Here is a 15,997-nt window from a genome sequence, read left to right on the forward strand (position 1 = left end):
TATATATATTTTAGAATTGTAATATATATATATATTATATAAAATATTATATATTATTATATATTATATTATATATTTTATTATATATATTTTAGAATTCTAAATTCTAAAGATTCAGTTCCAAGAAAGATTGTTCCCTTTGTACAGACAATCCTGTTGACAATCCACACAGGATTGTCAACACTACATTGTGGGTGGGCAGTCCTTGGATAAAACCCTCGCCATTCTTGTCTTAACTATAAGATTTTCCGACAATGGTCCTCAGTGATGACCATGTTACTTTCTTGCAGTGAGATGAACTGATTTATTCTACAGGCAGGGAATTAGATGATGCTCAGGGCAGGATTCTGGCAATCCAATGTTCCCACTGCTATGGATAAAATAAGTTGGCACACTTTTCACATTCTAAAGTAGTAAAAAAATAAATAAATAAATAAATAAAAAAAATACAAAATCAAAAGGGTTATTTTTTTCTCAATATCCAAGCTGAAAACTTTACCTCTCGAAATAATGCTCCATAGAAGGTGACAGTGAAGTGACAATCAACTGTGCGCATTGAGATATCGAGGTCCATCAGGAGTCTCTTCTGTTCCTGGCTGTTCACAGTGGCTCGAATACGCTGAGGAGAGGAGAAGCCATCATTAGACAGAGGACGGGTGACAACTGCCATGCAACGAAGTCTGAACACCTCAATACTTTCAGCCGCTTCCTGCCCAGGCTAATTTTCAGCTTTCAGCGCAGTTGCACTTTGAATGACAATTGTGCGGTCATGCTCCTGTGTACCCAAACTACATTTTTTGTTAAATGTTTTGAGGCAGATAGAGCTTTCTTTTGGTAGTAATCTTTATTGGGTTTTTAACTTTTTGCTAAAGTGACAAAAGAACTAAATGTATGGGAAAAAAAAAAAAAGGTATTTCTTAGATTATAAAATTTTGCAAATAATGGGATTTTTGTACTTACCGTAAAATCCATTTCTCTGAGTTTATCAACGGACACAGCGCTCCATAAAACATAACTACTGGGTTATATTGCCTCCTCCAGGAGTAGGACTAGGCAGAACAAAAAAAAAAAAAAAAACCTGGCTACGCCCATGGGCCGTCCTCAGCTCGGTATATAACCCCCCCCCCCCCCCCTCTAGGTAATCAGTTTAGTAGCAAGCAGTATTAGAAGTATCACAACTCCATAGAGCAGTGATGGCAAACCTTGGCACCCCAGATATTTTGGAACTACATTTCCCATGATACTTATGCACTCTGCAGTGTAGTTGAGCATCATGGGAAATGTAGTTCCAAAACATCTGGGGTGCCAAGGTTCGCCATCACTGCCATAGAGGGTTGGGTGCTGTGTCCGTCAAACTCCGAGAAATGGATTTTACAATAAGTCAAAAATGCCATTTTCTCTTTCATTCATTGACAGACACTGCGCTCCATAAATTATAACTACTGGGATGTCCAAAAGCAGCGCCAAAAGGAAAATGAGGGGTGAGGAAAATAACCCAAGGTTAGACACAAGTGTCCTTAACTGGGTCACAGGAGCCCCGTCCGAAAAAATTGGATTTTTGTCTTACCGTAAAATCCTTTTCTCTGATGTTCATTGACGGACGCAGTCTCTGATCTTCATATCAGTAGGGTTATGCTGCCCCCTACAGGAGTAGGACACTAGGCAGAAAAAAGTTCTGGCTATGCCTATGGGCAGTCCAAGGGGGTATACCCTCTCCCTGCTATAGGAGGTCAGTTTTGTATCAAAGCAGTGCAAGAGAAAATACCACCAACCCAACTCAAATAGAGGGGCGGGTACTGCGTCCATCAATGAACATCAGAGAAAAGGATTTTACGGTAAGACAAAAATTCAATTTTCTCTATCGTGCATTGATGGACGCAGTCTGATCTTCAGATCAGTAGAAGTCCCAAAGCAGTGCCATTAAAAATAAGGGGTGAGAAAAGCAGAAAAATAATTCCCCAAGGCTAAACCATAGCCAACCAGGCAATATAGGACTCATCAGAACAAGATGAGACCCACCTGAAAAAACATTCAATACCCTCAAGGGAGACTAAAACACCCTTAAACGGTATCCTGCAAAACATTGCGGTCAAAAGAGGCATCTGCAGATGCCAGCACATCCACCTTGTAAAATTTTGTGAAAGTGTGAACAGTTGACCAGGTAGCCACCTTGCAAACCTGAAGCACAGATGCCTGATGGCGAAAAGCCCAGGAAGCACTAAGTGGCCGAGTAGAGTGGGCCTCAACAGGGAAAGGAGGAACCTGACCCTTAATTGAATAAGCCTGTACAACTGTGTCTGATCCATCTCAAAATAGTTGCAGCAGACACAGGCAGCCCTTTCCTTGGACCATCCGTGAGTAAAAAGAGCGAATCCGACTTCGGAAAAGACTCAGTAGTCGCAGAGTACACCCTGAGTGCCCGAACCTCATCCAAAGTATGAAGTGCAATTTCCTTATGACATGACAACGCCGTCCGTTCCGTCACCCTGCGCGCAGATGTAATAGCCACCAAGAATGCCACCTTCTGGGATAAGGTAAGCAGAGGAATCTGCCGAATACTTTCAAAAGGGGTTTTCTGGAGAACCAACAGCACCAAATTAAGTTCCCGAGGTGGCAACGGAGGATGCATCGGAGGTGCCAAGTGCTGCACCCCCTGGATAAAGCTACGCACCAGGGAATAGGCGGCTAGTTGCCTTTGGAAGAAAATTGCCAAAGCCAAAACCTGACCCTTGATAGTACTCAAGGCTAACTTTTGATCAACTCCCCGTTGAAGGAAAGCCAATATCTGAGCCACCGAGTAAGAGTGAGGGGGAACAGCAAGAGACTCAATCACGCAATATACGACTTCCATGTACGATGAAAGATCTTCCTAGAAGTCGCTTTCCTCGCTTTAAGAAGAGTAGGAATCACTGTAGCAAAAAAAAAACCCCTGTCCTTCAGCACCTGGCTTTCACAACAGCCAAGCCGTCAAAGCAGGATGAAGATTGGCCCTTGAGACAGTAGATCCTCCTTGAGAGGAAGTCTCCAAGGAGCATCTGCAACTAGCCTGACCAGGTCGGCGTACCAAGCTCGGAGAGCCCAGTCCGGAGCCACAAGAATGACCGGAATCCTTTCCACCTCGATCCTGCAAAGAAGTCTTGGCAGCAACTTGAGAGGAGGAAAGGCATATATCAGCTGATACTGCCCCCACAGGGCGACCAGCGTGTCCATGGCATCTGCCAGAGGGTCCCAGGAGCGGGCCACAAATCTTTGCACTTTTTGGTTTATCAGCGATGCCAACAGATCTACATCTGGAGTGCCCCAATGAAGACAACTACTGGAACACCGCCGGATGGAGAGACCATTCCCCTTTATTCAAGGTCTGTGGACTGAGGAAATCCGCCTGCCAATTTTCCACTCCTGGAATGTGAACAGCGGAGAGAGCTGGAACAAAACGTTCCGCCCATCAGAGGATGCCGGCCACTTCCGAGGCTGCAAGGACACTTTTGGTGCCCCCTTGGTGATTGACATAAGCCACGGCCGTGGCATTGTCAGAAAGGATGCACACTGGACAGCCCCGAAGGTACTCCCTCCAGTGGACTAGGCTCCAGAACATTGATCTGTAACCTGGATTCTTCCAGGGACCAAACTCCTTGAGCAGACAACCTGCCAAGAACCCCTCCCCATCTGGTCAGACTGGCATCCTTGGTGACAATTGTCCAATATATAGGAAGGAAGGATTTACCTTGTTTGAGCATCGGGGACTGAAGCCACCAGATCAGGGGACTCCCTGGTCACCTGACTCAGCTGGATCTGATTGTCCAAGTTGGACTTTTGTTTCATTTGAGAAGGATTTCCTTGTGAACAGTTCTTGTGTGGAATTGAGCGATGGGGACTGCCTCGAAGGACGACACCATCAGTCCCAGAACTCTCATACAGGTCCAAAAGGACGACCATTTGCTGGACAGCAACAGCTGAATCGCAGTCTGGAGTTTTCAGAGTTTTTCTGGAGGAAGAAACACCCTGGCTGAGGATGAGTCCAAAGTCAGGCCCAGATAGTCAAGTCTCATGGAAGGGACCAAGGACGACTTCTGGACGTTCAGAATCCACCCTAACTCTTCCAGAGTTCTCATGGTGATCTCCAAATTTGTCACCAGCACCGTGGGAGCTTCCGCACGGAGAAGCAGATCGTCCAGGTAACCCAGGACCGATATCCCCCCCGCTGATAACAGCGCCAGGACCGAAGCCAACACCTTTGTGAAAACCTGAGGAGCAGAGGCGAGACCAAAGGGTCAGCCACAAACTGATAATGACCCTCTCCCATGGCAAAATGCAGAAACTGTTGATGTCCTGCACATATTGGAATATAAAGGTAGGCATCTTTTATGTCTATGGAGGCCAGGAAATCCCCCCCCCCGATGTAGGGAAGCCACCACCGTGCGAATGGATTCCATCTTGAATTTTTGAACTTGCACGAAGCAATTCAGTCTTCAGGTCCAGGATTGGACGCACCTAGCCTTCCTTCCTGGGAACCATAAACAGGTTTGAATAAAAGCCCTGAAAACGTTCTGAAGACGGAACCGGAACCATTACTCCCTGTTGTACCAGGTCCTGTACCGCCCCCAAAGAGAGCCTTGTAAGCGATCTGGGGACAGTCTCAAATCGGAAGGGAAGAACCTCACCAGTGGGACGGATTGAAACTCGATCTTGTACCCGGACCAAATGACCTCGTGAACCCATTTGGCTTGTATCCGGGATAGCCACGGGTCCGGGAACCGGCAAAGCCGTCAACCCACCTCAGATACAGGTGAGGGTGCACCTTCAGGCTGAAGGGGCCTTTTCCTGAGGTCTAGAGAAACTCAATTTTTGTTTTTCCAGACCAGGGTCACTTGGAACCACCCGAGAGGGCCTTGAAGGACTGCCTTATCAACTGACCCTAAAGGATGAAAAAACTTTATGTGCTGAAAAGGAGGTGCCCCCTCTGAGATGCGGGTCCTTTCCCTTGTTAGCCTGTTGGAGAAAGGTACTCTTACCCCCTGTGAGACCTTTGATAATGTCATCCAGGGTAGCCCCAAAAAGGCAATTTCCTTGAAAGGGCAGATCAATGAGAGCTTTCTTGGAGGCTAGGTCTGCGGACCAATTCTAAACCTCTCAGGCGGTATTCCCGAGTGTGGCTCAGGGTGGAATTCCAGTGCCATTAGCGGTAACCCCGAGCCACACTCGGGGTACCGCCAGGGAGCATCGCTGGATCCTGGAAGAGGTTACTTACCTAGTCCCCAGGATCCCGCAATGTATTCCAGCAGTGTACGGCGGCCGGATCTTCCGTCTGATGCTGTGTGCCCCGGCTTCCGTTCCCTGCGAGCGTCGCGTCGCAGGGGGGGTGGAACCGGCGGCAAATTCAAAAAGTAAAACACACTGATATATTGTAATCCTATTGGATTACATTACTAAATAAAATAAATTGACCTTAGTTTGCCCCCCAGTGCCCTTGCCTGCAGTTTTACTGTACTATATATATATATATATATATATATACATATATATATATATACACACACACACACGTGTATTTGTATACACGTGTGTATATATAAATAAGCGTGTGTGTGTGTGTGTGTATATCTATATATATATATATAGATATACACACACACACTTTAACTTATTTATAGTTATTTATTATAATTTATGATTTTGGGTTTCAAACTTTATCATACCTGAGATGTTATAAAGAACGCACAGCAAAAAAAAATCATATGTAAATAGTTGGTTTGGGCTGCTTGTCCTAAAGAATTACATGCAAAATAATTGTACCGTTTTCAGCACCTAAAATCGGAAACAATCATACCGCCAGGGAGGTTAAGCCACAACATGCGCCTAATCACCACCGCTGAAACAAAGTTTGGACAGCGCAGGAGCGGTATCCAAAGCTGCATCACAAACTGCAGCCTATGGACCAACAGGTTCGCTAAATCAACATAAGCAGCGGGGACCTGCTCACCCTCCCCCAGGCGCAAAAGCTTGGTCCATTCAGTTAAGGTCTGAGACATGAATCATCTGCCCTCACTCAAGATGGCCGCGGCTAGAAATGCTAGGGGGGTGTTTTTCAAACAAAGCATAAAGACATGGATTGATGTAAAAGGGAGCAGGGGTTGCTTTGAATATTTAAAAAAAAGAATGAAATCGCATTTTCGATTTGTGGTGCTTAGAGTCAGTTTAGTTGCACTTTAAATGCCAAAAGTCACTCACCTTCACTGCCATGATCTGTTCGCTGGGCACGTGGCGCATTTTCTCCACCACGCCGTAGGCCCCGCGGCCCAGTTCTTCGATCGGCAACAGGTCATCTGCTTTTACTTCAAAGTTCTGAGAGCAAAGAAAACAAGAGTCACTCTGACAGCTCTGGATTAATAACACCTCATTCAGAATCAGAGATCAGAGGGCTGATCGGTGTACACCTGCAACATGCAATTCATATTTTCAATCAAATACCTTTGTGTTCAAGGAATGCATCTCGTGACCCAGTCATCACCCTGCCTGCTGGTCTCTGCTCCAAGTTTGGTGGGAGGCAACCGGCAACTTTATAGGAAAGAACACATTGCTAGCATCCCTTTAAACATGCATGCTTCTCCTTCCTGCTGGGCACTGGGTGCTGCAGGCTTCAGCCGTGCAATCTGCTGATGGGTTGCTTAATTTGTAATCATGCAGATACCAACAGACTGCAAAGCTAAAGTATGCGCCACCCAAGGAGCGTACACATGCAAAGAGTTCCAGGGTTGTGTTCTTTCTTTAAAGCCAGAGCTCAGCTTTAACCACTTCAGCTCGGGAAGGTTTTACCCCTTTCATGACCAGGCCATTTCTTTTCTATTCAGCACTGCGCTTCTTTACTGGTAATTGGGCGGTCATACAATGCTGTACCCAAATGACATTTATATAATTTTTTCTCAAAGAGCTTTCTTTTTGTGGTATTTGATCTCCACTGGGGTTTTTTTTTTTTTGTTTTTTGCCATATAAACTAAAGAAAAATATGAGGTTCCTTGCCCTTAGCAGCCTGTGGAAGAAAAGTACTCTTTCCCCCTGTGAGATTTTTAATGAGGTCATCCAGGGTAGCCCCAAACAGGCGATCTCCTTGAAAGGAGAGATCAGTCAAGGCCTTTTTTGAAGTCTGGTCCGTAGACCAGAATTTGAGCCAAAAGACACCCTGAAGGACCACTGCCAAAACAGAGAGCCGAGCCACTAGGGGAGCCGCATCCAAAGAGGCATCACAGATAAACTGCAGCCCCTGGACCAGCTGGTCCGCCAGCTCAGCAAAGGCAGGGGGGAGCTGTTCTCCCTCCTGGTCACGGCGTGAAAGCTTAGCCCACTCAGTCAGATTTTGCAATGGTGAATACCGGCTTCAGTGCCAAACCAGCCAGAGTGAACATATTGTGGGCCACAGCCTCCACCTTCCTGTCAGCGGGATCCTTAAAGGCCGGGGACTATTCAACTGGAATCATGGTTACCTTGTTTAATCTGGAAACCAGAGGGTCCCCCCCACTGGTGGAACAGTCCACTTCTTAATAAGGGACTCCTCATGGGGGTAAAGCCTAGTAAAGTGCTTAGGAACCCCATGGGGATGCTTTGGTCGCCCCCACTCTTTAGCGACAATTCTGTCAAAATAGGCAGTAAAAGGAAACACCTTTGCCGCTCTGGATGGCTTGTGAGTATCAAAGGGTACCTGCCCCTCCGTCGCAGCTGCATCCTCCATATCGTCAAGGTTTCACGCACAGATACAATCAGTGCTTGCACCAGCGCCTTTTCTTGCGCAGTTGCAGATGTGGAGGAACCCTCCTCACTGAGGATTCCGGGCGTGTGGTCGCAGACCCAGCAGAGGATGTCCACGCCGAGGTGAACAAGACGAAGGCGAATATCCACGTCAGACAATTACCCTACTCTTTACACCATATTTACCTTCTGCCATGAATATAATGTACTTTACAGAGTGATATTTTGGGATTCGTTTGAGTGACATTATTACCTCAAGTTACTTGGACCAGTTACGGATCACTGCGGTGCCCTCGATCCGGTCAGCTTCCGCCAACATTGGCCTATCCTGTTGCTATCTTTCCAATGAATATTGTTCTTGTAGCCCCTGACATCCTCTCATCGGTTGACACCGATTTTAATCGACAGCCCAGTTGTCCATACTAAGAAGTTCCCCTTGTGGTTGACATTGTGTACTGAACTCTGGTTGACCCCTGATGAAGGGTTTGTAACCCGAAACGCGTAGGGTCTTGTCCGGTTCATCCTACCAATGACACCCAAGGGTCTTCTGTACGGATACTGGTCTGTCAACACTTGCAAGGTTTTTTAATTGTGTGTCTATCCTTTTTAGACATATACGTTGTATAATTTTTGTGTTTTGTGTAATAAAATTGTTTTGTACCCATACAATTTTCGTATTCTTGTTTAGTGTGCATGTGGCATATAAAGTCCCACACCATTGGGGGATTTTCCTTTTCCTACTAATCGGGATGATGGCCACTCACACTGGGTATTGAGTGATAGGTTCTACCTAATCCAGACCCAGCAGGGTGACCTACATCCACAGCAGCCAAATCAGATTCAGGATCTGATGAGACAGATGAGGCAGGGGAAGGCGGGCGCTTTTTGCTAGCTCGTCGCTCAAAAGCCACCTCCACCCGGGACACAAAGGATTCTAGGACCGCCGTCAGTGCATCGATGGATGGTTGGGACCCGGAGGGCCCCGCAGCCTCAGAGGGGATCAGGTGGGGAGATGTACTTCAAGACTCCATGAGTCACCAGGGGGGGCCTAACAAAAAGTGTACAATGCTGCAAAGGGACAACCCCTACCCCGCTGGCAGCACCACCCGGTCGCCAGACACAAGCACCAAGCAATTCTCAGCAGAGAAGCAGAGGACCCCACCAGAAACAGGCACCTGTAGCCACCAGGATAATCTGCACTCCACGTGCGTCAATCAGGAAGTGAAAAGATCCAGGAGTCAGCACCAGGGGATGAGGAGGGGCTCCCACTGACGAAATCGCCGCCCACAGGGCTCCACTGTCATGGCCGTCGCTATTTTCAATAGCAAACCACTGCAAAATGGCCGCAGGACTACACAAACATGGCGGCTGTGCATAGAAGACACAGGTTACAGCAAAATAGCAGCCCTGCGTGGCACCACGAGGCTCCCAGGGGCCTAGGAGGGATCCCTAGGCCTCAAGGACAGGTCAGCCCAGATCCTCTTCTCGGGGTCCCTCTTCAGTGCTCCTGGCCCCTTCCTCCTGGTGAATGCCCCCACAGCAAGCAGCTTGCTATGGGGGCACCCAAGCCAAGCCACAGTTCCCCATGTCTATTCAGATACAGAGCAGCAGCCCTGCCCCGCCCCCTCTCCCCCCTCATTTGGCTCACTGAATTTGATTGAAAGCAGCGGAAGCCAATGGCGCCGCGCTGCCGTCTCAGCCAATGAGGAGGGAGAGTCCCTAGCCAGCAAAGACACACCTGCAACATCGCTGGATCTAGAGCAGGGATCCTCAAACTATGGCCCTCCAGGTGTTGCGGAACTACATATCCCATGAGGTATTGTAAAACTCTGACATTCACAGACAGGACTAGGCATGATGGGAATTGTAGTTCCTAAACAACTGGAGGGCCATAGTTTGAAGAACCCTGATCTAGAGGGACCTCAGGCAAGTATTAAGGGAGCTATGGGGGGGGGGGGCTGCTGCATACAGAAGGCTTTTATGTTAATACATTGAATGCACCTTCTGCCTTTAGAACCACTTTAATAGCATGCAATGCAAAGCTGCAGTTTCCAAAGCCAGCAAAACCTTTTCTTGTATTAAGAGAATTATGGATTGCAGAGAGATATTTTACCCCTGTACAAATCATTTCATCACATCGGGGGTGTCGATCTCAATTTCATTGTGGGCCATATCAATATTATAGTTGTTGTATCTGTACGACCAGATGTCCAGAGCAACCCCCCCCCCCCCCCCCCATCAGAAGTCCTCAACCTCCCTTACATCAAAGTGCACCCCCCATACCTTGTGCAGCTGCCCGGAAGAAGCTGGGGGCAGAGCTGGGAAGCAGAAAGTGCAGGGTCAGGAGGAGGATCAGAGGAGAGCTGGAGACTGCTGAATGCAGAGACAAGGGGAGGCAGAGAGGAGGGGGTGCTGCAGATGCACAGAGAGGTGCAGAATTTATAGGAGATCTGTCCACCTCACTGCTGCCGACTGCTGAGACAGGTGGTGAGGGTCAGAAATGAGGAGGGTGCCACAGCTGCAGGAAAGGTGCGAGGCCACAAGAAATGGCCCGGGGGGGGGGGATTTTACCCCCCAGGCCTTGTGTTTGACATGTGATGTAGATCAGTTGTCCTCAGGACCCACTAACAGGCCAGGTTTGCAAGATAACTAAATTACATTACAGGTGATCTCATTTGCTGCTCAGTGATTGCAGTATTCTAGTCTGCATCTCCCCAAGGTAATACTTAAAATTTGGCCTGTTAATGGGCCCCGAGGACCGGAGTTGAGCACCACTGATGGAGATAATCTGAGATTTTCTTGATTTTTAGAAACCGGCCCTTTGGGCGCTTTTCTTTAAATTCCATTTTGCATTTGAAGGTCAATTTAGGTGCTAACCGCGCTCAGCGGAGTTTACCTGTAAGTGCGCCATGTGGGGGCACAATTACTCTTGCAGCCGCTTTGACATTTTTCAGGTTGGATGACTGCCAAGAGGGTCGCTATGCCCCCTCCTTCGATCGGCCAGCTGAGAATGTGCTGCGTCATTAGATCTGACATGAAGCGTCATAGCGAGCGGCTCTTCGAAGGCTTCTGATTAACTGGTTGCAGGGGAGCTTAGAGAAAAAGTGGGTGGGTGGGTGTTCACCTTTACTATTTACCTTTGTTATCAGTTCTAGGGCCGAGGTACTAAACTGACTGCGCCTAACACCCCCAACCCCCTCCGGCAGCGCATGGTGCAAATCCCCCCTTTTTCTTTCACCAGCTGCTGCTGGGATTTCACAGGTCTGGCAGCCGACACTCCGGCAGGAACACAATGTTCTGTTCTCCGCTCGCAGGGAATATCCGAACTGACAGGTAGGCAGGCTTCAGAGAACACTCTGCACGTTTCATGTTAGGAAGTTTCCATGCGGCACAGCGGTCTGGCTCCTGTGTCAGATCGGCAACAGGCACCCTATTCAGCAAACATTCCTGTTCTGGGTCGGCACCTACCAGCCAAATTCAATTGTCAGCTTCTCGTCTTCTGCAAAAATTGTCCCGTGGTAGGTTAAAGAGACCCAGTCACCAACTTAAAGCAGCTGTAAACCACAGGGGATTGAAAAAAAATAAATGCCCTGCAAGGCAATGTCATAATGTGCTAGCATGCATCGCATACTAGCATGTTATGAGAGAGTTACCTGAGAATGAAGCTCTCCAGGGCTGCAATGTCAACACTGAGACAGCCAACATCTTCACCCGGTCTTCCTTCTGGGTTCGTGGCCTCCGGCTACATGAGAAGCCCAGGGGCGCGATGACGTCACTCCCGTGTGTGCACGCGGGAGCGGTTTCCGGCACGTGCTCCAAAGGTCCGACACTGGAAACCGGACCTTCAGAGTGCATACGCCAGTGGTGTCTGCACTCTGAATATCTCCTAAACTGTGCAAGTTTAGGAGATATTCACAGTACCTACAGGTAAGCCTTGTTATAGGCTTGCCCGTAGATACAAGTGGTAGTACAGAGTTTACTACCACTTTAAATGCTGGTAAAAGCAGGAAAAATACAGAGAATGATCTTCATGAAAGGCGAGGCAGGGCTGACCACACAAGGGAGGCACTAGAGCCAGGCCAGGTAGGAGAGTAGAGATGCAAGGAAGCTTTAAGATTGGGTTTGCACAATGTGCAACCCTAAACTATGTACGTTGCACGCTTCTAGACCCTGCACACTCTGCACGCTTCTAGACCCTGCACACTCTGCACGCTTCTAGACCCTGCACGCTTCTAGACCCTGCACACCCTGCACGCTTCTAGACCCTGCACACCCTGCACGCTTCTAGACCCTGCACACCCTGCATGCTTCTAGACCCTGCACGCTTCTAGACCCTGCACGCTTCTAGACCCTGCACGCTTCTAGACCCTGCACGCTTCTAGACCCTGCACGCTTCTAGACCCTGCACGCTTCTAGACCCTGCACGCTTCTAGACCCTGCACGCTTCTAGACCCTGCACACCCTGCACGCTTCTAGACCCTGCACACCCTGCACGCTTCTAGACTCTGCACGCTTCTAGACCCTGCACACTCTGCACGCTTCTAGACCCTGCACACTCTGCACGCTTCTAGACCCTGCACGCTTCTAAACCCTGCACACCCTGCACGCTTCTAGACCCTGCACGCTTCTAGACCCTGCACACACTGCACGCTTCTAGACCCTGCACACACTGCACGCTTCTAGACCCTGCACACACTGCACGCTTCTAGACCCTGCACGCTTCTAGACCCTGCACACCCCGCACGCTTCTAGACCCTGCACACCTCACACACCCCCAAAACCCTGCACACCCCCAAAGCCCTGCACACCCCCAAAACCCTGCACACCCCCAAAACCCTGCACACTCTGCACACCCCCAAAACCCTGCACTCTACATAGCACACCCCTGAACTATGCATTCTACATATTACACTCCTGAAATATGCCCTTTGTACGCAACACGCACCAGATACAACTAGCCCTTTGAGGGCAACCATACTGTATGATCAAATAGAGTTTGGACACCCCTGCTATAGAGCTTCACTTTTCAGTTTACTGGGGCTGCTGACATCACACCCAGCATCCAGCAGCAGCAGTGCATTAGTGGCCAGTGGTAGTGTTTATTAACCCATTTATGCTGCATTAAAGGGCTTAATTCACACTTACTGGCCTGTGCAACCTCTATAGGGTCCAGGTATCGCCTTTGCTACCAGTAGTGACACTGACCCTAGCCGAATGCAAAACTAGTGGAAAACAGTCAGAAAAGAGGAGGGGGGGGGGGTTAGGTCAGTGGCATCCACCTGTAAAACCATTCCTGTTTTGGAGGTTGTCTCATTGTTGCCCATCTAGTGCAGCTATTAATTTCAATAACATCAAACCAGCTGAAACTGGACAACCCCCTCTGCTACTTAACTGACCAGATCAATATTCCAGAAGTTAACTTGAATTGATGCTATACTCTGATTAAAAAATGTTCCTTTAATTTTTAGGAGCAGTGTACATTTGGAAACTGGTGTTGTGCCGCAAAGTCGGCATCGAACCGATTGGGACGGTGCCTTTGCCGACAATAGGCTGCGATTTGACATGTCAAACAATGCCAATGTGAACTGGGGCAAAATTAAATTTTTGTTGCAGGGGATGCCTAAAATCTGACTATCTTCGTGATCACACAAGCAGGAAATTACATTTCTGGGGGGGGGCGCTCTGTATACCATCTGTGTACAGAACGATTCCAGGATGCCATATAGCAATTCAATTACAATATGACTTGTGCCGTAATTGTATACACTATATTTTTTTATTTGCATTTTTTTCTTCCCCCCCCCCACAAAAAGTGGAGTTGCCCTTTAACCAGTTCTGGACAGGAAGGATTTTCTCTCTTAATGACCAGGCCTTTTTTTGTGATTCGGCACTGCGTTATTTTAACGGAAAATTGTGTGGTCATGCAATGCTGTACCAAATATAAATGTATGTCCTTATTTCCCCCCACAAACAGAGCTTTCTTTTGGTGGTATTTAATCACCTGTGCGATTTTTATTTTTTGCGCTATAAAACAAAAATATAGCAACAATGAACAAAAAATATATATATATTTTTCACATTCTGCTATATACCATTCTCAAAAAAATGTTTTCCAAATTTTTCATCCTTTTAGGCCAATTTGTATTCTGCTACATATTCTTGGTAAAGATAAAAAAAATCGCAACAAGCGTATTTTAATCGCTTTGCGTAAAAGTTATCGCGTTTACAAACTAGGGGAAATATTTATGTCATTTTTATTTATTTATTTTTTTAATAGTAATGATGGCGATCGGCGACATTGCGGCGGACGGATCGCACCCCTAACTGACATTTTTGACACTTTTGGGGTTACCAGTGACATTACTACAGTAATCAGTGCTAAAAATATGTGCCGTCACTGTACTAATGACACTGGCAGGGAAGGGGTTAACCTAGGGGTGATCAAAGGGTTAAGTGTGAGCCCAGGGGCGTTTTTACTAACTGTATGGGGGGGATGGGCTTGTGAAATGACCATAGGAGACCTGTGATCCTAAATATGAGGATCACAAGCGCTCTGTGATCATTTCAGAGATGACGGTCAGTTGTGTTTTACAACAGCTGACCGTCGTTCTCTCTCAGCGGGGAACGATCGCAGGTGCCTGGCAGCAATCACGGCTGCCGGTCCCGTGGATGAGCATTCCCCCCCCCCCCCCCCCAAGCACCACACACACGACCGACGTAGGGCTACGTCGTTTCGTGCAGCTATAGGTGTGTGAAGCCAATTGCATTAGGGTGTGCACCCCAAATCTCAAAACACACATGGCTTTCTCTGCAGCTTCTGCTGCACTGGACAATAAATGAATGTGAAGTGCTGTGCTGAGCGGCTTCCTGTTTGTTCACAAATTGAAGCATAGTAAACACAGTTTACTACGCCTCAGCTATGAATGAATGTGTAGTGAGTGAGTAGGTTCACGGTGTTCATTTATAAAAGGAAGGCACTGGTAAATTACATATTGAATAGCCTCTTTCCCTGCTCTCCATCCTAAAACTTTCCCCCGCAGCAACCTGGGGGAAAGGAGGGAAGCCAGCAGCACTGCAGGTGGGGAGGGAGGGGGGGGGGCGTAATACGGGGGAATCCTGGGCAGTAGGGGGAATCGTCATGGCATAGTGAATAGGGTGTGCCCAGGCACACCCCCCTGCGCACGCCTATGCGTGCAGCCAAGCCAGCCAGCCGCAGTAAGGGCTCTTTCACACGGTCCGCCTCCGTAGGCGGATCCGTGCTGCTCAGCAGGGATTGATCCGCCGATCCCCGCTGAGCCGGCGGATGACAGCTCCGTCTCCGCTTGCAGTGCGGAGAGGGAGGTGTCACAGCCCCCGCTGCTCTCTATGGGGGATTAGATGAGAGCGGACCGCTTGTCCGCTCTCATCCGATCCCTGAACGGATGGAAAAATAGGGTTTCCATCCATCCGGATTTCACGGACAGGATCGGATGCGGATGGCAGCGGGTGTCAGCGGAGGTGTCTCCGCTGACATCTGCTGCCCCATAGAGCTGCATGGAGGATCAGATCCGCCTAAAGAACTGACAGGCGGATCTGATCGGAACGCCCGGGTGAAAGAGCCCTAAAAGTGCAGCAGGCGGTGGGCAAGTGGTGGGCTGACCACCCCCCCAATAATGAAATGTAATTTTTAATTCGATTTCCAGGACACTTCAGCATTCCACCCCCGTTATTTCTCTGGAATTCTGGGTGGAGATGACCTCTAATGTTCTGTGCGAATCACACGCCATGTGCTCTGGGGGTGACAGTTTGCATTGCATCACACAGATTAGCAAAGGTAAACGGATGACTCGGCCCCTTTCAAGGAACACAAGCGGCAGCTGCTCTAATCCTGGTCAGCTATCACGCAGGGTGTGACATCAGTGTGAGGTGGGAAGGGAGTGGCGTTCAAGTCACAGCAATGTATTTGCACTGTGTGGGCGACTGAACAGCCGAGACAGAACCAGCCAGAGACGAGAGTCACCAAAACTTTCTAAAAGCCGAAGTAACAAAAATAACCGCATTCACTAGAGTTCTGATCCTTAACCACTTAAGCCCCGGAGGATTTTCCTGCTGAAAGACCAGGGCCTATTTTGCGATTCGGCACTGCGTGACTTTGACAATCGCGCTGTCATGCAACTTTGTACCCAAATGAAATTTACATCTTTTTTCCCCACAAACAGCTTTCTTTTGGTGGTATTTGATCACCTGTGCGATTATGTGGGTTTCTCCATATCCAATT

General features: G+C 48.2%; 1 protein-coding gene across 2 annotated transcripts in view; it reads right to left on the minus strand.

The window, feature by feature from the left end:
• Positions 1-15,997, minus strand: part of MAP2K6 (mitogen-activated protein kinase kinase 6) — a 94,084-nt gene that overhangs the window by 35,414 nt on the left and 42,673 nt on the right. For both annotated transcript variants that reach the window (XM_082272526.1, XM_082272525.1), the window contains 2 exons: positions 6,229-6,342; positions 500-619 (listed from right to left, as the gene is read on the minus strand). In XM_082272526.1, the coding sequence (XP_082128652.1) occupies positions 500-619; positions 6,229-6,342 (234 nt within the window). The remainder of the gene's footprint in view (positions 1-499; positions 620-6,228; positions 6,343-15,997) is intronic.

The sequence above is a fragment of the Pelophylax lessonae genome (assembly GCF_965119305.1).
Source record: "Pelophylax lessonae genome assembly, chromosome: 11".
In the NCBI taxonomy this organism is placed as follows: Eukaryota; Metazoa; Chordata; class Amphibia; order Anura; family Ranidae; genus Pelophylax; species Pelophylax lessonae.